Source organism: Ascaphus truei, chromosome 2, assembly GCF_040206685.1.
Source record: "Ascaphus truei isolate aAscTru1 chromosome 2, aAscTru1.hap1, whole genome shotgun sequence".
NCBI classification, from domain to species: domain Eukaryota; kingdom Metazoa; phylum Chordata; class Amphibia; order Anura; family Ascaphidae; genus Ascaphus; species Ascaphus truei.
In genome coordinates this window covers 198,026,717-198,049,678 of record NC_134484.1, presented here as the reverse complement: position 1 = coordinate 198,049,678, position 22,962 = coordinate 198,026,717, and the positions used below count along the sequence as shown (strand labels likewise).

At 43.5% G+C, this 22,962-nt stretch overlaps 1 protein-coding gene across 7 annotated transcripts in view; it reads right to left on the bottom strand.

Annotated features, from left to right (window-relative positions):
• Positions 1–200: 200 nt before the first annotated feature.
• Positions 201–22,962, bottom strand: part of FARS2 (phenylalanyl-tRNA synthetase 2, mitochondrial) — a 507,148-nt gene continuing 484,386 nt past the window's right edge. For 4 of the 7 annotated variants that reach the window (XM_075585788.1, XM_075585794.1, XM_075585789.1 and 1 more), the window contains one exon: positions 201–4,957. In XM_075585788.1, coding sequence (XP_075441903.1) covers positions 4,819–4,957 — 139 coding nt within the window. In that variant the 3' untranslated portion in view covers positions 201–4,818. Of the gene's footprint in view, positions 4,958–16,307; positions 16,442–16,536; positions 16,586–22,962 lie in introns of all 7 variants that reach the window. The other 3 variants (XR_012799135.1, XM_075585792.1, XM_075585790.1) reach the window with 3 other exon arrangements.

Sequence of the window (22,962 nt, the reverse complement as noted above, 5' to 3'; positions counted from 1 at the left end):
TGCAACTTTTTCTGAGTTCACACTCCTGAAATACATATAGAGAGCATGCAATGCAGTATTTTCTTATGTCATTCAGGTAAACTTTAATTGTGGTGGCCTTTCCCCTACATATACAATTCTACAAAAAATAAGTAAAGACCGGAAAAAGATAAACCATGCACAACCTATTTGTATATCTTGATGGCAAATGAATAAAATGATTAATTCAGTATACTTTTATTACATGTTATGAACCCATTAGATAGTATCAAATTTACATATTGAAAATACACAATATAATTATTGTCTTGGTGCATTAACATAGCCAATGACAGCAGTCACACAATTCTGAGCCTCAGAGAAATAAAAATAAAAAATAAAACCCTGCTTAGAAAATACTAATCCTACAGCAATTTAGGTTGCAGAAAAACAAACTATTTGCCCGAATCCCAGCAGAAGTGATAACTTCTCAGGGAGTTTAACCTCCTTGATATTAAAGTCATTTATAAAAAAAATGAAAAAATAAAAAGTATGCATTTATTATAAAAAAAATAAATGGCTGCATTTATTAAGTTGACTTTCTAATTATATACAACCCGGTCAGTTACACTACAGTATATACTGTACAGCAAGTTGTTCAGCCCCCAATGTCCTCTCTGATAGCAGAGAAGTGTATAAAATAAGGTGCTGTAAACCCAGTGTCCCTAACACTGAATTTCTTTTTAACCGTATGGCAGAAATACACCCCCCACCCTTTTTTTTCTTTGCCACATGCTTTACATATACAAATAAGCAATGTACAATTCTACATTCTTACCTAAAATGGCAATCGTTTGGTGCTCCTGTTACAATTCTGTCAAAATCCTGATTGTGTGCCTAACATAATGGCTGCCTTTCAGTTTTAATCAATTTTTCAGTAAGAATAACTCAGCATATGACTAAGGTAACATTATCTATTGTTACAGTTGCAGCTCAAACTGCTGGGAACATTGGCAACACATTATCACAAACAGAAAAGTGTTGCAAAAATCTTGCACTGCTTGGGAGGTGTGCTAAAACCTGTAATAGAAATCAAGAAAAGCTTTAAAACTCATTAAAAGTGGCATTAAGAGTTGAATAATTAAAAAAAAAATGCAATAAGTATTATATAATACTACAGAACTATTTTTTTTTAAAACATATATTTTCACATGTTTTGCTGCTTTAAAGACAAGTTAACAATCAGTTCCACATCAGGAGATAAGTGCTGTATTTATTGTAAAAGTAGCTATTTCAAGACCAAGTCAACAATGTGACAATTAAAGAAATAATATCAGTAGGTAAATGATGATTCAGCATGGAGAAGGGATTCTCAAGCCACAGCTGTGAGCCAGACCAGGATTTTATGGTAGCCAAATCATTAGCCTATCATATACACATCACATTTAATCAGCTGTGTGCAAATGCACTGGGTATTCCTACAACATGGAGAGCCATATTTACCAAGTGCCATAAAAAACCCTACGGTGCAGTTTGGCACTTTATGGCTCAATTATTTGGATGGGCTGTCAAGTGTCTTACGATACTTTTAGGGTGTCTTATAGCTTAGCACCACTTAGTATGGTGGCATATGGCTCTTGGTGGTCCCAGAGGAGAAGAGCATTACTCTATGGTATAGAGCAGTGGTTCCCAATCTGTGCGCCGCGGCGCCCTGGTGTGCGCCGTGGTTTGCCTAGATGGGCGCCGCGATTGGCTGCAGGTCAGAGGAAGCCGGGAGTGGGGCTTCTGCTTTGTGCAGAGCACACGGTGAGTGTTTGTGTCTGCCTTCCCGCTCCTGGCTCCTCTGTCTGCGCGGTGTCCCGTCCCCTTCTTCCCCGGGTGATAGGAGAAGGTAGCGGGAGTGATGGGGGGGGGAGTTGTACATTTGCCTGTCCTGGAGGTGTGTGCAGGGGGAGGCGGGGAGCCACCTGCACGGATCTCCTGCCTTTCCTCCTCCCCCCCCGCCAGTCACTCACATCCGTCGCTGCCTCTGCTCTCCACTGCGTGTCTGTGTGTATCTGTGTGTGTGTGTGTATCTGTGTGTGTATATCTGTGTGTGTGTATCTCTGTGTGTGTGTGTATCTCTGTGTGTGTGTGTGTGTGTATCAGTGATTGTGTGTGTGTGTATCAGTGACTGTGTGTGTATCAGTGACTGTGTGCAGGGGGAGGCGGGGAGCCGCCTGCACGTATCTCCTGCCTTTCCTCCCTCCCCCTCCCAGTCACTCACATCCGTCGCTGCCTCTGCTCTCCACTGCTTGTATCAGTCTGTGTGTGTGTATCAGTGTGTGTGTATCAGTAACTGTGTGTGTATCAGTGACTGTGTGTGTGTGTATCAGTGATTGTGTGTGTATCAGTGACTGTGTGTGTGTGTGTATCAGTGACTGTGTGTGTGTGTGTGTGTGTGTGTATCAGTTACTGTGTGTGTGTGTATCAGTGACTGTGTGTGTGTGTGTGTGTGTGTGTGTGTGTGTGTGTGTGTGTGTGTGTGTGTGTGTGTGTGTGTGTGTGTGTGTTTCAGTGACTGTGTGTGTGTATCAGTGACTGTGTGTGTGTGTGTATCAGTGACTGTGTGTGTGTATCAGTGAGAGTCTGGGAGAGTGTGTGTCAGTGTGTGAGAGTCTGGGAGAGTGTGTGTCTGAGAGTGTGTCAGAGTCTGAGAGATTGTGTGTCAGAGTATTAGAGAGTGTGTGTCAGAGTCTGGGAGAGTGTGTGTCTGGGAGAGTGTGTGTCTGGAGAGTGTGTGTCTGGAGAGTGTGTGTCTGGGAGAGTGTGTGTCTGAGAGAGTGTGTGTCTGAGAAAGTGTGTGTCTGAGAGAGTGTGTGTCTGAGAGAGTGTGTGTCAGAGTGTGGGAGAGTGTGTGTCTGAGTGTGGGAGAGTGTGTGTCTGAGAGAGTGAGTGAGAATGTGTCTGAGAGAGTGAGTGAGAGTGTGCCAGAAAGTGAGTGAGCGAGCGTGTGTCAGAGAGTGAGTGTGTCAGAGTGAGAGAGAGAATGTGTCTGAGTGAGTGAGAGTGTGTCTGAGAGAGTGAGTGAGAGTATGTCTGAGAGAGTGAGTGAGAGTGAGTGATAGAGTGTCTGAGAGTGAGAGTTTGTCAGAGAGTGAGAGAGTGTCTGAGAGAGTGTGTATGAGAGTGAGTGAGAGTGTGTCTGAGAGAGTGTGCATCTGAGAGAGAGAGAGTGTGTGTCTGAGAGAGTGAGAGTGTGTCAGAGAGTGAGAGTGTGTCTCAAAGAGTGAGAGAGAGAGTGTGTGTCTGAGAGAGTGAGTGAGAGAGAGTGTGTCTGAGAGAGTGAGTGAGAGTGAGAGAGAGTGTGTCTGAGAGAGTGAGAGAGAGTGTGTTAGAGAGTGAGAGAGTCTGAGAGTGTGTTAGAGAGAGAGTGTCTGAGAGAGTGAGAGAGAGAGTGTGTCTGAGAGAGTGAGAGAGTGTGTATGAGAGAGTAATAGTATCTGAGAGAGCGAGAGAGTGTGTCTGAGAGCAAGTGTGTGTGTCTGAGAGAGTTAGAGAGTGTGTCTGAGAGAGTGAGTGAGAGTGTGTCTGAGTGTGTGTCTGAGAGAGTGTGTGTCTGAGAGAGTGTCTGAGAGAGAGTGAGTGAGAGAGTGAGAGTGTCTGAGTGAGAGAGAGAGTGTGTGTCTGAGTGTGTGTCTGAGAGAGTGAGTGAGAGTGTCTGAGAGAGTGTGTCTGAGAGAGAGTGTCTCTGAGAGAGTGTGTGTCTGAGAGTGTGTGTCTGAGAGAGTGTGTGTCTGAGAGAGTGAGAGTGTGTCTGAGAGAGTGAGAGAGTGTGTGTCTGAGAGTGAGTGAGAGTGTCTGAGAGAGAGTGTGTCTGAGAGAGTGAGAGTGTCTGAGAGAGAGTGTGTCTGAGAGAGTGAGAGAGTGTGTCAGAGAGACAGTGTGTCTGAGAGAGTGAGAGAGAGTGTCAGAGAGTGTGTCTGAGAGTGAGAGAGAGAGTGTGCCTGAGAGAGTGAGAGAGTGTGCCTGAGAGAGTGAGAGAGTGTGTCAGAGAGTGTGTCTGAGAGAGTGAGTGTGTGTCTGAGAGAGTGAGAGAGTGTGTCAGAGAGTGTGTCTGAGAGAGTGAGTGTGTGTCTGAGAGAGTGAGAGAGAGTGTGTGTCTGAGAGAGTGAGTGTGTCTGAGAGAGTGAGTGTGTCTGAGAGAGTGAGTGTGTCTGAGAGAGTGAGAGAGAGTTTGAGAGTGTATGTGTGAGAGAGTGTGTGTGAGAGAGTGAGTGTGTGTCTGAGAGAGTGAGAGAGTGTGTGTCTGAGAGAGACACCAACTGCGCACTGCAACTGTTAAGTATGTATATACAACTTTGTTTTTACTTTGGGCGCCGCGGAAAAATCTTGATCGCCTTGGGGAGCCTTGAACCGAAAAAGTTTGGGAACCACTGGTATAGAGACTGTGAGAGGCGACACTATCTTACTCAGCGGGAATGTGAAGTGTAACTTTCTCTTCATTAAAGCACGTTCCATTAACAACCATGAAGAACCACCAACCATACAAAAGTTACCATAGATTTCTACTGTATAAGCTGAACATGTTATATTTCAGACAAACCGTGCTGTAATAGTAAACTTAAAAAAAAAAAAAAACCAGTGTGTATTTAAGGTCATATAAATGGTGATGAAATCAGTAATAGTTCCTGAGAGATTATCTGGACAACCACCATACAACTACACCTTGGTTTTGAACTATAATTTTATTAAGTCATAATATTTCAAAGCTATATCACCATCCACTAAATTTTGCTTACATTTTTCAATATTCTGAAAAAAGTGTGGTGTTGCAAAACATATGCTGTTACAAAAAATAAAGTTACATTTTCTGGTTTATTAAAATCTCCCCTCAACACCCAACTCTTCCACAGCTGATTTTTCAATGTTTTCATGTAGTAGACGAACTTCAGTCTGTGTGAGGGTCCGTTCCATGTGTCGATAAGTAATTCGATAACAATGACTGACTTTCTGTGTCCTAGAAAACAAAAATAATTCCAATTGTTAATCCTATTGTTTATATAAGAATATTTGATAGCAGGTACATATAATAGCTACAAAAACATGTGAGATGCCGGTCTTGCCCGATTATAAGGCTCACTTTGTGAGCCAATCAGTAGTCAGATGTATGAGTTAGGAGGGTATAACAGGGGAAGCTCCACATTGGAGGCCTGAAGCAGTCATGTTGCTTGTGGCAGGAAGCTCAAACCGAGAAAGCCAGACATAGAGACATAGGACAGAGAGAGAGACAGTGAGACACAGTGTGTGTGTGTGTGTGTGTGTGTGTGTGTGTGAGCGTGTGTGTGTGTGTGTGAGCGCGTGTGTACGTATGTGTGTAAACTTTTATCTTTCCAGCTACTATTGAAATTAGGGTGTTGCCTTATATTCAGGGTCACCCTATAATCAGGCAAATACGGTATATAAAAAATGTTTTTTTTTTTTTAAATAAAACATTGCTAATAAGTGTTAGCATTGCAACGCTGGTAGCTACAATAGTAAGATACAGATGTTTGCTCAATGTTCTACTTCTCCTTTCCTGAATGGAGATGTTAGGATCAAAAAGGAGAAAAGGAAAAATGCAGGGTAGAAATTTGTTTTAGACGAAGGAAATTACACTTTTTAACTATGAAGTGTGTGTGTATGTTTGTATGTGTGTGTATATCAAAAAAAGACGGTGTAAACAGCGCTAACAATAAATAATTACTATTAAAATAATCACTGGCAGCCAGGTAAAAACTGACAGTACAGTCAGTGAGAGAACACAGGAAAAAAGAAAATACCGGCGCCACAAAACAATATATAGAAAGTCCAAACCATATGGTGTACAGTCCAAATGAATCCTATTATAGCTGGTGAAGAAAGGATCTCATGTCCATGAGGTGCAATATATGAAAAGAGAAAAAAAGAAACAAATTATGGTGCAGTATGCCAACAATGATAGTAGTTTGTTTGTCTGTTTTCAGCTATCATTGTTGGCATACTGCACCATAATTTGTTTCTTTTTTTCTCTTTTCATATATTGCACCTCATGGACATGAGATCCTTTCTTCACCAGCTATAATAGGATTCATTTGGACTGTACACCATATGGTTTGGACTTTCTATGTGTGTGTGTGTGTGTGTGTGTGTGTGTGTGTGTGTGTGTGTGTGTGTGTGTGTGTGTGTATGTATGTATGTATATATATATATATATATATATATATATATATATATATATATATATATATATATATATATATATATATAGGCACAGCACAAGAGATAATCACAAAAAGTGGTTTATTGGGTCCAAAATTCACACACATGTCTGACCTTTCTTCAGTGGTGCCCCTTACAGAATAACTATTTACTCTTTATTGTGCATCACATGAAATGTCTGTGAATTGACTTTACAACCTGTTCTTTTAAAGTACAGTAACTATGCATTGTTATAACTCTGTGCCGACAACATACTTGAAAACAAGAGGTAACAAGAGGTAACTCTCAATGTATTACTTCCTGGTAAAACATTTTTTATAAATAAAAATAAATACAATTCTTATTGAGCGCATCTCATTAAAGAGTTCTTGCAAGTCCAAACTGCGAAAAACATTTTTGTATTCTTTGCAAGCCAGAGTGTTAAGCAAGCGTAGTATGTGAATAATCTAGTAGAATAGGTTTTTCATGTGGGTGACTGTTAGTCAAGATGTAAAAACACAAACTTTACTTAGCTTGTAAGTGCTCTGTGGCAGGGATTCCCAATGTGTGTGTTAGGACCAGTATGTCAGGCCAGAATCTGCACTTGTGTTAAGCTTCCATTTTGTCTGGTCATAACTAGTTAAGATTCTGTAGTCAGCCTTTTGCTGAAATATAATTCCTAAATGCACTCAGTTTCTGCCAAATTGCATTTCCTTTCTTCCTGCTCAGGATATTGCTAAGATACTTTTTGTAGGGACAGTCTCCTGCTGTTTTAGTTAGAATACAATAAACTGGTTCTATGCAAGAAGCAAAATAGTGTAATATAGTTGCTAAAGACTCAAGGTCTCTTTTGATAACAGACAATGAATAAGCTATGTATTCAGACATTGCTTGTATTGGGAGTGACACGTCCCAAAAATCATGCCACTAATATGTCCTGCCCCTAAATCACGCCTCTAATCAAAGCTACGACCAAGACACACCTATGTTACGCCTCTAACTAATATCTTATTGTTTCTGTATAAAAGTCATTACCCTATGAGTAATAAATTGAGACAAAGGATTTGAAACCTGGCTTGCGTTACGTTTCATTTCTTTCATCTACCAGGCCTGTAAGTTCACCAAAGATCGAAGATAACAGTGGCAGGGCGTGAAAGCATCCCGGGGAAGTCTGCTGCAAACGGTGCAGATGGTGTATCCAGTCACAAGGCTTCAGTTTTCTTGGCAGAGGAAAGGCTCCTCTCAGTTCTGAAGCATAGGCGAAGGAATACGGTTTTCCTTCAGTTTTGGCGTCCAGAAGTGGGGAAATTCACAAAGGTGGTGAGTATATATGTAAATTTTTATATATGATGCTTCACCCCCTCTGGGAATTTAAAAGACCTAAATTGTGACTGAAGAATTGGGTTAGAGGCCCTTTTAATCAACATTTTTGGTTAAGTCTTTCTTTGGTTAAGGTTTTCCTTCAATGTGTTTCTTAAATTTGCTGCATTTCTTGTTTTTTATTTCCCTCTACTCTATTGTCTATTTTGTAACGTACTGTGTGCATTGTTGGCTCTATTTCAATCAATACAGGTGGGCCCTGCTCGTAAGGCAGGTTCCGTTCCCTGGCGCTGCCACAAAGCGAAAATTGCTGAAAAGCGCAACTTGCAATTTTCGGCTTCTGCAGTGCCCCGTTCTGCGCATGCGCAGACTTGCAGTGCCCCGTTCTGCGCATGCGCAGACATGGCATCCCCCTTCTCTGTACCGCCAGATACTCAACTGCTGAGCGCGTCATGCCGAAAATCGCCGGAAAAATGGAACAAGCGCAGAACCTATTGAATAATCCAAATAAATGGGACTAAAATAATCTCTAACACAGGAAAGACAACTTCACAGCATATTTAATAAGGGCCACATAGAGATAGGAAAATAAAGTACTTTTACATATATTCACCACGATATTATTATTACAATCTCTCCATTTTAATGGCTGCCGGCCACCTGTTTTTGATCTTTAGAAATGTAAAAATTATGTGTAGATATAAAATTAGTGCTACAGTACATCATAAAACAAGGGTTATTTAAAAGTGACTATATATATATATATATATATAAACACACAAACAGTAACCCTTAATAATTAATTGTGTGAATATTAGCGTGCTTAAATCTATAAAAATTAGGTGAATACTTAATTATAATAATAGTGATTTAGACTAGTGCTATTAATAGCTGTTAGTGTTATAACTAATTATAAGTGGTGTTCATAAATCATAAAAAAGTCACTCAAAGTTCACACAGGTGTAGTCCATCAGGTCCACTGAGGATAGTAAAAATTAGGGTGGTATCCAGACCCCAGACACTAATGGTTCATGCAGCTCCTTTGATGTGGTATAGCCACCCACAAAGTACCTACATAAAAAGAACAAAGAGAAGCGCAGGCACCATAGTGTTACACTGTATAAAAAAATAGAGTCCATTTAATAAGAAACGCGGTCCGAAGGAATCGCACTTACAAGATTTAAAAAACAACAAGCATGTAAGAGAATAATCTCTAAGGGGTTCGTCAGCTGGGTGGGAGGGGTCCAGTGTAAATACTCTGCCTGAGTAGGTTGCAGCCGTTGGAGCTCCTGACACACACCGCTGTGCTGTATAGATCAGCCTGATATTCCACATGCAGTATAAATCCTTCAGTCAATGGAGATTCAGGCTGCTAGCCGCGTGTGCAGCATGAATAGCAGGGCTCCACACAGGCAGAAGGCACCTCCTCTCTCCGTCGCGCGCTGACGTCACCACCTTGTCCCAACTAGTTTCGTCACTACCACGTGACTTCTTCAGGGGTCATCAGGATTGATACTGCATGTGGATTATCAGGCTGATCTATACAGCACAGCGGTGTGTGTCAGGAGCTCCAACAGCTGCAGCCTACTCAGGCAGAGTATTTACACTGGACCCCTCCCACCCAGCTGACGAACCCTTTAGAGATTATTCTCTTACATGTTTTTAAATCTTGTAAGTGCGATACCTTGGGACCACATCTTTTTAAATGGACTCTATTTTTTATACAGTATAACACTATGGTGCCTGCGCTTCTCTTTGTTCTTTTTTTATATATATATATATATATATATATATATATATATATATATATATATATATATATATTTACGAAGCGATGCTTTGCCATACTATAATGCCCTGGTGGGCCCTCAAACACTGCCATGCAGCAGCATGCACGCAGGAGGGGTTGGCGTTGGGTTGATGGGGTTCTAGGGTGTCTTCCAGCACCAGAAGGTGTTTTGTGACAGCGTAGGTGGGTCAAAATAGGTTATCAGGGATTACACCTTTAAAATATTTCATTGTTTTTGTAGGGTACAAATTCTGCCGTCCCCACTTTCAAAGCGGACTACTGAAACAAGAAAAGAAAGGTATCACACCCTCATCCTTTGCTATTGATATGAGTTCAGTGACATTGTACATTTGTGAGTGCATCTAAGTTTGTATTCACCCCCAACTGCCAGCAAACATACAGTACTGTACTACCATATACAGGTACTGTATACAGTAATACCCTCCTGTCTGTGCTTTGGTTCTTAAGTGGGAAGCTCTTCTGTGAAAGCAGCTCTGAAGGTCCAGCTCAGTAACTGAATAGACAATTGGATTTACAATCCTTTGAATGAACTATTTAGGATACAAATGGACTTTGGTGCTATTTATTTTGAATCTTTTTTTCATGTGTTTGAATGCACTTCTGCAATGATTTTTAGTACCTCTGATGAACTTTGTAATTAATCCTTTACTTTATTGATTCAATTCATTTTTCTTATCTATTCGCCTTAAAGCAGCAGCTCGCACTGATCACCATTTTATTATTATTATTTTATTTACTTTAAGACATCTATTGCTGCCCTTTCCTACAGTGTGCCGTTTTTATTTTGGAAATCTGATGCTTTGTTTAGGAGATATAAAGCGTTTGTAATAGTAAGTGTCCAGAGGTTAAAATAAAGCAAGGTTACGATGATAGCATCAAAAGGTACTGTACTGTACAGATTAATACAATCATTTTTTTAACACTAGAAACACATTTACTTCTTTTTTTTAAAGGCAGGGCATGCTCAGGGGGGGGCAGGATGCTAACATTATATGAGTTAAACTCAAACAGGCTTTTAGTGGGGTTTCTGCTTTAAACAGGCAATCCCTCCAAGCACCAAAGTGCTCGAATTTCAGTGACATGCTTAAGGAGTCTCATTTATGTAATTATTTTTAAGTTATAATTGGGTGGGAGAGGTATGGTTTCCCCTTGTGTGTTCAAAAAGTGTCGGGTACAGCCAGAGTCCTCCCTCCCCACCAGAGATATTGGTTCTCTGAGGACTGGGTGGGATAAATGTAAAGAAAACACCCTAATTTGACTTCACCCTTCCGAGGCCCCTAAAGAATTCAACTGGCTGAATACGTTGGATTGCACTTTTACCAGAAATGTGCTTTGCTGAAGTTTCAAATCAAACATTAGAAAAAGTTTTTAAAAAACTGTGAAAAATGCAATCTACTTTTGTCAGCAAAAGTTCTTGCAAAATGGCCTAAATTGTTCAAAATTTTCTATTCTGCTTTTTAAAGTAGCAGCCCTGTGACTTTTTAAAAGGATTTATTTCAAGTTCGATCGAATTTAGAAAGTGATACCAATTGAAATTCATCAAACGTGCGAGGACCATTGCCTTTCGTTGTTTAAATGAACTTATTGCAAACTTTTGGATCAAAGCAAATTTTTACGACCAACCAAAAAGGGTGAAATTTGCAACATTCGCATAGGCGTGCAAAAACGTTGCACATCTCTATTTCTTTACCACTTGAGACAGAAAACAACTCTTCTAACTTGGGTCTAACATATAGCCAAGCAGGTAGGGTGACGTGGTAGTAAGTCCACTAATTCACAGCACAAAAATATCACCTCTGATCATCAGTAATTCACAAACATGTACAGTACAGTAGCTGTTTTAAAATGAGTAATTCATCTAAGATCTAGAAAAGTTCTCTTCTTTTCAACCAGCCTGTGCTTTTGCTAAACCCAGGAAATGTAAACAGCTCTGAAGTCCTCAACCACGTAAATGACATGGGAATTAGGAACAAATAAAAGTAGGCCACAGTTCAATCAGCAAACAAGACCAGCATACATTCAACAATCAATTCTGTACATAATACGTTACATAGGAAAAATTTAACATGGATTCCAATTTTTTTTTTTAACTCCTTTGGTGGAACAGAAATGGCAAAGAACACATTTATAACTCCTCTGGCACTGGAAGCCACAATTAAATATTATTTAAACAGGCCATGATTTCTGCATTCATGTGCCTAAACCATTTGTCACGTACGGCACACATGTGAGCATGTTACCTGCATACGTGACAAGGGTTAATACACTGCTCTAAAGCTGGCCCACTTTGCAAAGGTCCCTCGGATGAACAATATCCCCCCTAGATCTGTCCCCATAAACTGTCACAAACAGCACTCTAGTGAGCATGTAACTTAGATATGTGTAGCCAGGTCCCCCTTCTGCTTGTGGGCCCCCCTCTGGGTACTCACCGTGCGGCGGTCGGGAGTAGATGCGGCCGTTCGCGGGGAGGTGTGGGGGCATGTGCGCGCGTGACGCGCGCTCTTCATGCTGCGGCCGGTTGCCAGAGACGCGTGCGGCCGGTTGCTAGGGCCGCGGTCGGGTTGCGAGGCGCGCCCCGGCGGTTCCCGGTGCAGGGCGCCGCCATGACAGTTCTTCGCGCATGCGCCGACTGCCGATGCGACGGGAGGCCCTGGTTAGATCGCGCATGTGCAAGACAAGCGCGCGAAATGCCACCAATGAGAGGAGGGCTCTGTAAGGGGACTTCAAGTCCCATGAGCCTCTGGAGCGGCCCGATGACGCCAGGGAGCCAATAGGGCTGCAGGAGCTCCCTGCTTGCAGGAAATAGATACATTTCGCGGGTTGCAGCACGTTGGCTGTTGGTGGCAGGAGCAGCTAGGGGAAGGAGGTAGGGTGCAGGAGTCAGTGACTCCCTGCACTAGGCCAGCATTCCCCTAGGCCCCAGATAGCCCTGAGTCACCCTAGTGGAGTGTTGTAGGGACAGGCCCTGGGTTAGGGACTCTGGCCCACTAGCTATTTGATAGTAGGAAACGAAGAACTTTGCCTGTCTTGCTGGGAGAGAGCTGGACTATTATCATCGTGGGATCGCCCCTGATGGATCATCCTGTGATGGATCCGGATATCGTGCAGGAGTTCGCCTTGACCCTTTGCGAAGCCGTTGCAGGTCCGGGCACTGGAGTGCTCGGCAGGTAACCCATACCATCAAGTGCACCAACAAGGCCTATCACCAGACATAGTGGCTGCGCAGTCACACACCTGTATCAGACTGGGTGGGGCGAGACATTGGGTGGGGTTATCGGACACTGGGTGGGATCATTCAGTGAAAGTGTTAGCGTCCGCCGTGGCGCATAAAGTGTTAGCGTCCGCCGTGGCGCATAAAGTGTTAGCGTCCGCCGTGGCGCATAAAGTGTTGGCGTCCGCCGTGGCGCAAGTTAGCGTTGTGAGAGATGCAGTAGGGGGAACCACTCCCCCTCTGGTGGGAGCCATCGCAGGTGGAGGCGCTGCACCGAGTAAGTGGTTACTCATTAGTATAATATAGTGCCCCAGGTTCCCCGTGGCGGAAGCTCAGCCCTCCTGTGAGCCAACAGGTAAAGCACCACACGCAGGTAACACTGTATGGTCCCCGCACCCACCCTATAATCTGCGATTGGGTGGGGGAAAACCCGTTACATATGCAACCAGGGTTAATACACACAGCTACTCCAGCCAACTCTAACCCCCTGGGGTATTAAGTCTTTTTTGCCCTGCAAGCCTCCTCTTGTACTTATGATACAAAGACCTGTTATAAGTGCAAGGGGACTGAAGCCTAATTTTTTATGAGGAAGGAAGTCAAAGTTATTTTTATGGGGGGCAACCTAAAGTGCATTTATACAGGAAAGGTCAAGTATGGGGATCCACACAGAAGCAAAACAAAAGCCCACAACGTGATTTCCAGCAGAACATCTTTTCAATCGCAATGTTTGTATTAGCAGAGATTCTTTTCTATATTATTATATTGGTACAAAAAAGTTCAGAAGCAAAAATAGGACACGGTTCTCACAATTTGTTAAACCAGTAATTATTTATTCTCAGACCAGTTAAAGGAAGTATAATCGGTTTATTATTAATTTAGACATCACATTTAATAATGTTTTTGTGACTGCCAGGATTAGAAAAAGATTTTCAAGCTAAGCTTATTCTACAGTATGTCAAGTGCCTCCAGTAGAAGCAGTAAATAATATCATTTATTGAAAATGTTTCTAGGAAATAAAGCACTGTAAACAATGTTAATAAGTACAGGTCCAGATTTAAAATTGGTAAAAATAACACCACGTTAATCAAAACAGAAACAAATGTTATTTTCCCTGGGATGACTACGATTCTATGCCCTAATTTGCTCATTTGTACCCAGTTTTAGATTCCGGGAGAAGAAAATAACAACTCCCAATAACAGCAACAACATAATATGAGCAACCTTACATTATTTGCTGTAGTAAATACAGCGTAACTTAACGCATGTGCTAACTTCAGTTAACACTTCGTTAAAAAGTGAATCTGACCAAAGAGGTGTGTTAAGGGGACAATCCATTCTAAGATCAAAGTGAACCAATGCAAGGAACATGTTTAAAATATTAAATGCAAGTAATAAATAGAAATAAGAAACATACGATTTTTAAGTATTTTTGTAACTTTCAATTTTTCTATTGTGACTGAAAGCTGCGTAGTCTTTTTCCTATTTGTATTTATCTCTTTAATATGACTGTTTGTGTCTACATAGAAATTGTCAGTTGTCCTGCTTTTCTTTTGTTTGTAAAGTAATTATGACAACACCACTAGTTACATTTCAAAGACCTGTATTCAGTAAGCTCTAAGGCTAAGTCCCCGCTAGCACTGATCAGGCTGAGTGGGCGGCGCTTGCGAAGGAGACTTAAATATATAGATATATGTAAGTCCCCGCTCACGCGGTGCGCGCGGCACACACGCTCAGCCGCGATCGGCGCTTACATAAACAAAAAATTATACTTCCACGTGCGCTCAGCTGGCCCGCAATACCGCCCCCCCTCCCCCCCACACGCTTGCTTAATCGGAGGACACCCGACGCTCATGCTTGGAGCGCTCTCCAAGCATGAGCGCGCTCAGCGCCAGCGGGGACTTAGCCTTAGGCGCCCTGCGATCAGCTTCTTCAAAGCTTATTGCATAAGAGTCTAAGGGGCAGGGCCGCCTACGGGGGGGCAGGATGGAGGCAGCCGGGATTGCTGTCCCCAATCCACCCAGTCAAGGTTCCTGGCCTCCCTGTTGGCAACACTACTGTTTCCACTCTGTGAAGAACCACCCCTCTGCTGCCTGCCGCCCCCTCCCTTTTCTCCTGCAGACAAGCTGGGCACTCCCCTTTCCTGGGCCCCTCCCATTTATCCCTCCCCTCCTGTGGGCAAGCCGGGCCCTGCCCTTTCCTGGTTGTCACCCCTATCCCTCCTGCAGGACTGCAGGGCCCTCACTTTCCCTCGGCACCACCCATCTATCCCTCCCTCCCCAGGCCTCTGTGGGCCTGCTGGTCTCTGCCTTGTACTGGCCATGCTGCTCCAGTAAGCCCATCCAAGGGCCCATGTAAGCCCACATGCCCGAGGCCCCCTTTATACCACCCTCCCAGGCACCTTACCCACCCCAAGGGGGGAGAGGGTTTATTTATATGTGTATTTGGGGAGGGGGGCTTATTGTGTGTGTGTGTTTGTGTCACTGTATGTGGCTGTGTGTCACTGTGTGTGTCACTGTGTGTGTGTCGCTGTGTGTGTGTGTCGCTGTGCGTGCGCTTATATTGGGGAGGAAGGATATTGAGTGTGGGGAGGGGAGAAAAATACATGGGGGTGGGAGAGGAGGGGGAGTAAGAGAGAGGGGGAAGGAAATGGTGACGGGGGAGTGAGAGTGAAGAGGTATGTGAGAACGGGGGGTGTAAGAGAAAACACGGGGGGGTTCTCGCAAGGCCGCCGACACATGGTTGGGGGGCCCCGGTGGAAATGTTAGTCCTGGGCCCCGGAAAAGCTGTCTGCGGTGCTGCTAAGGGGCACATGCATCAAGTGACTTGAATGGGAGTAATCGCCAGAATGGATGGGATAATCCGTACCGGCACTTAATGCACGTGCCCCCAACATTATAAGAATGAATTATAGTGCACAAAAAAAAAAAAAATCCATTCATTTAACACAGCAAACAAATAAATAAAAGCTGTACTGGAAGGACATATGAATGATTTTTAATCAGACAAAATATTGTGATGTTGTCGCGCGACGGCTGGGTCACGTGCACGGCTCAGCCAATGAGGGCGAACCGCTCACGTGACGTCAAGGGCACGCTTCCAAACTGTGAATCACAGCTGCTTTTGGTCGTGTCTCCTCCAGATCCCACAGGCCACGGATCGCCTGTGCAGCAGGCACGCACGACGCCACGCGCTCAGTCGCCCGCCTACTATATACAAGGTCTAAGGAAGCTGATTACATTGATGTTTGAAATATTGTTAAAAAAAAAAAGGAGAAACAAAAATAAAAATTGCTTTTGCGTGCGAGTCTTTCCTTTAGACAAGTAACATAATATATATCAGAAAGTATCAATGTCTGCTTTCCTAGTCAATTCGCTCCCTTTTCTCAGTGTAATAAAACCTTACAGTCTGTGCGCTTATCTGCCTCAAATTTAAGAAACTTAATTATCGAGTACATTACATTTCAGGCAGCTGCAAGCAGGGAAAACAAATTGCAGTGAGTTACATCAGATCTATGAAAAGAAAGAAACTCATTAACAGGAATGTGTTTCTATTATTCATTTGGTGCACCATTTTTGTCTTAATCCACAGACGTATAAAGGTCTATTTTTTTTTCCTTGCACTGGTTTAGCGCCACGTTTGCAACTGGGAAACTTGTATAGCCAGAACACTTATAGTACTTTCTAAAATGACTGTTATCCTATAAGAAAGCCAGTGTTAACTCGAGAAAATGATTGTTAAAATCTGAACATCTCCCCCCCACCCCATTCAACTGCCTTGATCAAAACAGAAAGAAAACGAGGCAAAACTTACATTTAATTTGCGCCTGAGATCTAACGGCTTCTACCCTTACTATAAAGCCGGCCCTTCCTTCCTCTGCCAACATTTCATGTCAGCGTCAGTAGGAGGAGGGAAAGGAGTGGTGGAATGTGTGGAAACTCAGGAGGCTTGGCATGGAGAGAGAAAGAGAGACAGGGGTGGAACGTAAATATATATAAATAATTCTAGCAGTATTAATAGTTCAGGTTTTAAGAAATCTGACCTGTCTCAGTCAATCGGTTCCAGTTGGGTTTGATCACCTGTCAGGTAGGCTAGACCCGAGAGAGAGAGAGAGAGATGAGAGAGAGTTTTCAATCATTTGAATATACTTTGCATATTTCCAAGGTATCTCAGGTGTGTTCACATGTATGTCTCCACATGTATGTCTCCACATGTTGTATGGAGGGGTGTTTTGGGAGGAATATAAGTCAATGGGTATACTACAAAATGTGTCTCTCTCACAAAACATGACAAACCAGTTGCAAACTGACAGCCACAATTTTTTTCCGCGACTTAAAAAGGGAAAATTGTGCATGGTTTGCGACCTTCAACGAAGTTTTCACACATCACTAATTTGAACTAAGCTCCCCTTTCTGAAATATTTTCTTCTCTAATGTTACCCAAATAAAAGGAGCATTTCCTTGAAGAAAAAAAAAAAAATTCCCCCTAGGTGGGGAACAGAGAGTCTCCGGAGCGGAACCGCGTTAATGTAAGCACCGCGGACTCCCTGTGTCCTGAAATACATGCTTAGATAGGTGCTGCCGGTATGTCATGCATGTCTAAAAGTCCAGCATCATGTGGGCCAATAGCCATGAATGAAGACGATGCAGCTACCTATTGGCCCGTGGGACCTTTAAAACTGCCATATACTGTAGCCTGCCCAACCGGGGCTACTACCAGCATGACCTACAGAGGTATGTCTCTCGGAAGCCGGGGGTCCCCGGAGCTTTAATTAATGTGGCTTAGCTTTGGAAACCCCCTGCTTCCAAGAAAGAAAAGTAAAAAATACTAGGTGGAAACACACATTTTAAAACAAGAGGAATTACAGTGAGGGGAGATTGAAGTCAAGAGTAGGAAATCACAGAAATACACGTGTGTCAGAGACAAGAAGAGGCAGTGAGGACAAGGATAAAGAAATTAAAGGATTGCAGTATTTTGATTTTGTATTGAAGTTTGTTGATTAAATATTTGATCCGTTATATTTTTTATGTACGATACATGATGGAAAGCAAGTTTGTCAGACATGCTTACTAGCAGTGTGTACTGCTGATATATATATATCTATATATTTCTGGGTATGCACCTTAACCCTGGCTGTGCTCAAAGCTGTGACCATGCAGCAAGCTTAAGCCTATAGGGAACCATGTTAAAAATGGTTATTGAGGCAAAAAGTGACACTGTGTGCTCATTTGCATGTAATTTCCCAGAATCCCTTGCTGCAGTGGAATTGCTGTATGCTGGGTGATAATGGGGAAAGGCGCGGTTGCAGACCTGCCTAAGACATGCAGATGAGCATACAGTTATATTTGCATATTTGCTTTCCTGTGGAGGGTTGTTGTCACTTTTTTTACTCACCATAACTTAACTCAGTATTATATATCTATATATATCTATATATATAGAGATATATATATATATATATATATGTAGGGGTGTTCTGGTTTCCGTCTGTACCTCCGCTGCAGGGTGCAATCACGGGGGGTGCTGTGTAGGGAGCGTCCGGAGGTTAGGTGGTGGCCCGATAGCACAGGGCGCCGCCATGTTGTAATTGGTATTGCGCAATACTCATGCGCGACCGGAGGCACGGAGAGAGTTCGCGCATGCGCATTGTAAGTGCGCGAACGGCTGGCCAATAACCAGGAGGCTCTGAAGTAAAACTACAATGCCCATGAGCCTCAGCAGAGCCACATGATGCCAGGGTGCGAATAGGAGTGAAGGATTGGCTGGCAGGAGGAAAGGGAAGCGTGGGGGAGAGACCACGCTAGCAGAGGGTGACGGAGGAGCAAGGGGAGAGGTTGTGTGTGTGCAGGGGGTCAGTGACCCAACTGCGTAGGCTAGATATCCCCTCAGGCCCCAGTGCAGACCCCGAGTCACCACCAGCTTGTGGTACTGCAGGGAACAGCCCTAGAGAGAGACATCCTATTCCCTTACTGTATTAGCAGACAGGGACACAGTGTTCTTCCTGCGCTGCTGTGTGTTCAGTGGTTTGGGCTCAAGCTGCTGGACATTACCAAACTCGTGAGAGACTACGCTGGATCGGCGGATCCTTTTCAAAGTCTGTTACCGGCTGCTGGAGTGGCCGGAAGGTATTTAATAAGTGCACTGTAACAGGGGACTTATCCCTGTTCACAAATGTGCCTCTAATCCAGCAGTGTGGTGGTTAACTGCTGGTAGGCAATTAACTAACACAACCTGCCTGATTAGATGGCTTAGAAAAGCCTGTCTTTTGAGACAGGAAGAGAGACTCCTTTGCTCACACCTGAGCTGAACTTGGAGACAGAGCAGAGATTCCTTAGTCCACAACTGGGCTGAACCAAGGAAGGGCAGATGTCTTGAACGACAAGCTGACCACAAGACAAAGAGGACAAGATTCTAACCTGGAGCCTGACATTTTCTGTGCACACAAGGGTGCGGTTCCAGGAGAGCAGAGAAGCTTCCCCTACAGCAGCCCAGCTAACAGATAAGACTTTTTCGTATAAGACTATTATCTATGTATGTGTATTGATAAATGTCTCCATGATTTGGGGCTGGTAAATAGCTTAGCTAACCAACCCAGTCAGAGAGGGCTGAGCTACATGTATAGATAGTCTCCAAAGCAGAGATAGGGTTTTTTGGTTGGCTCACTATTTCGCTTATGTTGAATTTTTGCTGTTTAAAGCGACAGGCACAATAAAGCCTTGTTATAATTTCACCTTACAACAGTCTCCATTGTGTACCTCTGCACATGTCCTCCTACATGCACCAACACCGGTACCTTCAGGCGCTGATCCCGCCTTGGGTGAGGGTTCTTTGGGGACACTGGGTTGAGTGACCAAGGGACTGAGTCTATACATTGGACACGGTGTGGGGTACACACACTGGTGGGAAGTGACATTACTCGAACGTGGAGAGTGGCCAGGCCACAGGTGTATAACTACTGAGTATCAGCTATTCATGTACTATGATTATATGTGTTTTATTCTTGATAGGTGTAAGCTAAGGTTTTGCAATCACTTACTAGTAAAAGGTTACAACGTTGTGGCTTGTTATCATTATTCTTACCTAGAGGAATCTTACTTATTGGGGATCCTGGGTAAGTGGAGGCGCTGCCAAAAACATATTGTTACCCCAGGCTCCCAGTTAGCGGAGGCCCAGATCTCGCTGAGGCAGCAGGTACATACAGCACTAGTAGTCTCTCTATATCAGCAGGAAAGAGGGCTACATATATATATGCCTTTTGCTCTGCATCAGTGTGCTGACTGGCTCTGTTAACTATTTATATTTTATGAGTTGTGCACCTACGTATATATACATCATCCCTCTCATCCCTGGCAGAGTTGAGCTGTGGTTTATATGGAATTGATGCCCCTCTATTTTTCATCATCTTCTATCATTTGTTTGTGACGTTATTGTATATATGTGCTATGGAACTATTTGAGGACATCACTGGGATTTTTTCCTCACTTTCGGATGTAGCTGGCTTTAGCAATGCGGAGGTGGCCAAAATCCGCTTCACGGAGTCTTTTGAATCTGTTGAAGGGCCCGATAAAGCGGTTGACATTTTCAATGAACTTATCAAACTGAAAAAAACGTGAAGTTGATTTTTTTCTGCACGGTGTTAGCTTGTCCCATTATCACAAGGAGAGGATGCTGCCTAGGAGTTTCAGGGTGAAAAAAAAACGACCATAGGCAGGAGTGATATGGAGTTTTGCAAGCGGTGGATTGCTATTTTAAACAAGTGCTCCTTTGACTTGATGATATTGGTCATTGACCAATCCAGCAAGGAACTCGCTAAGCTGAAGAGGGATATAGACCTTATTGACACCAAACATCATGAGACTCTGGGGCAGATAGGGGCACTGACTGGATTGATAAAATACAGACAACGGTGGACTTATATCGGGCCAACTTGATTAAATTCAAGAAAGAGAAGCTACGTCAGGTCACTGCTGATTATAAAGAGCGGAATGTGTACCGGTGGCTGCTGGGGTTGGGTGAGACGAAGGGTGCCAGAAGTGGTCAGCAATGCCGAAACCAGTCACGGTCCAAACGTGGAGGCACTGCCAAACTGGGTTATACCACCAGCGACACGGATCTATCCGATGCACATGACAGTGCTTCAATGGAGCCTTTTTTAGGGTCAGTCGACGGTGATCTACAATCTCTCGAACCAGTCCCTGACTGCGGCGGAGACAAGTGTCCTACAGAAGGGTCTATCCTTTGTGCCCACCCACACACAGGATGCATTTAAATGGGAGGTAGACATGTATAGACTACACACACATTTAAATTGAAGGATATCTTTTCGAAGAGCGGCATGTCTGATCCATCTAGTGGCATCAATGCAAACCCTTTTAAACCGAAGAGCACCTTCGATCCTCACTCGACCAATCCAAACATTGCCACCTTTATGAATTTACTCACCAAAGACACTCGCAATGTCTTGAAGAACCAAAAGACCAGTTTCCACAATATATCCATGGATGAACGAACAGCACTTAAAGCATTATGTAATAATCGAGAGATCATTGTGAGGGCTGCGGATAAGGGCAGTGGGATCGTTGTCCTTAACTATCTCTATTACAAGCAAGAGATTGAGCAACAGCTCTCAGTGGACTCAGTGGAACAACACTATAGACGATTACCTGGTGATCCGATGGCAATGTATAAAAGGGAGATTGATGGCATCATCCAAATTGGACTTAACAACACTTGGATTTCAGAGGAAACAAGCAAATTCCTGACTCAAGATTATCCGGTGATGCCAGTGCTGTATACCCTTCCGAAGATACACAAAAACAGCGTGACGCCTCCAGGCAGACCAATCATCTCAGCTCGGGGGTCCTTATGCCACCCCCTTTCACAATTTGTGGATTTTTATATGCAGCCACTAGTAGCTAAGATGGGCTCATACATAAAAGACACAACAGACTTTATTAAACAGATCAGTGACCTTTTCATGGATCCTACAGACTGTTTCTTCGTCACATTGGATGTATCCAGTCTTTATACTAACATTCCCCACATTGATGGTTTGGAAGCAGTTCGTATGAAATTTGAAGAATTTGGTGTACAGCAAGGTCCACCTGTGGAATTCCTTATGCTACTGATTGAGGTTATTCTCCATAAAAACTTCTTTAGATTCGAGAAACATCACTACCTACAGCTTACAGGGACCGCCATGGGTTCGAACATGGCGCCGTCTTATGCAAATCTTTTTATGGACCTATATGAGCGTATGCACATTATTCATGATGAGACCTATGGACAGCACATTGTGAAATACCTTCGCTACATCGATGATGTGTTCATTCTGTGGGATGGCAGTGAAGAAGAGTTGCTGGCGTTTGTGACGCCTCTGAATGGGATTCCATCCACAATACGGTTTACCCTTAACTATAACATCAATGACATCGCTTTTTTGGACACTGTAGTATATAAATCTGATGGCATGTTGGCCACAAAGAACTATCGGAAAATCACAGACAAGAATTCATTATTATGTGCAACTAGCCATCACCCACTTCCCCTTAAGAAGGGTCTCCCCTATTCACAGCTCTTAAGAGTGAAGAGGATCACCACCGATCCAGATGAGACGCAGAGGGCACTCATACAGATGGCTGCACGCTTTCGAGAGAGAGGCTATGATACTCAAGATATCCGTTATGCGTTGCAGAAGGTTGTACAAATTGATAGGAGTGTTCTATTGACACCAGCACCCCTTGGACAGGTTACTAACCGAATGAACATCATCAGCACTTTCAGCACAGCTTCTAATGGAATTAAGCGAAGTATCCGTAACAATTGGCGCATCCTGGAGAACTATGACAGAGTGGGTATGTGTGCTAAGGAACCTCCATTGTTCTGCTTTGGACATGGGCCTAGTATTGGGGACATGGTTACTGGCTCAGATCCTATAGAAAAGTATGCTACCTCCAAAACATGGTTGGCTAAAAAACCCGGGTCATATCGTTGCCACGGCTGCACAAACTGCCAGTTCATGCAGCTAGGATCGAGTTATAATCACCCCCACACTGGCAGATCCATCAAACTCAAGCAAGCACTTAATTGTGAATACACATTTGTGATTTATTACATCAAATGCCCGTGTGGACTCCTGTACATTGGCAAGACCGTGAGAATGCTCAAAGAAAGAATGGCTATGCATCGTACGACAATCAGAAAATCCATAGCGAGTGGGCCTGATGACATGGACCTGAAATGTCTTGCGGTTGCCAGACATTTTAAAGAAGCGAGACATTCCCTAGCTACACTTAGGTGCCTATACTCCAGGTCCCGATACCTGCACGGGGAGGGGACAGGGGCAAAACCTTGTTACAACAAGAGGCCAGACTCATTTTTGAGTTACGGATGGTGGCACCTGGTGGCCTTAACGAGGAGTTAAAATTGGGATGCATTCTGTGATACAGGCGATTTGCTTGACTTGTAT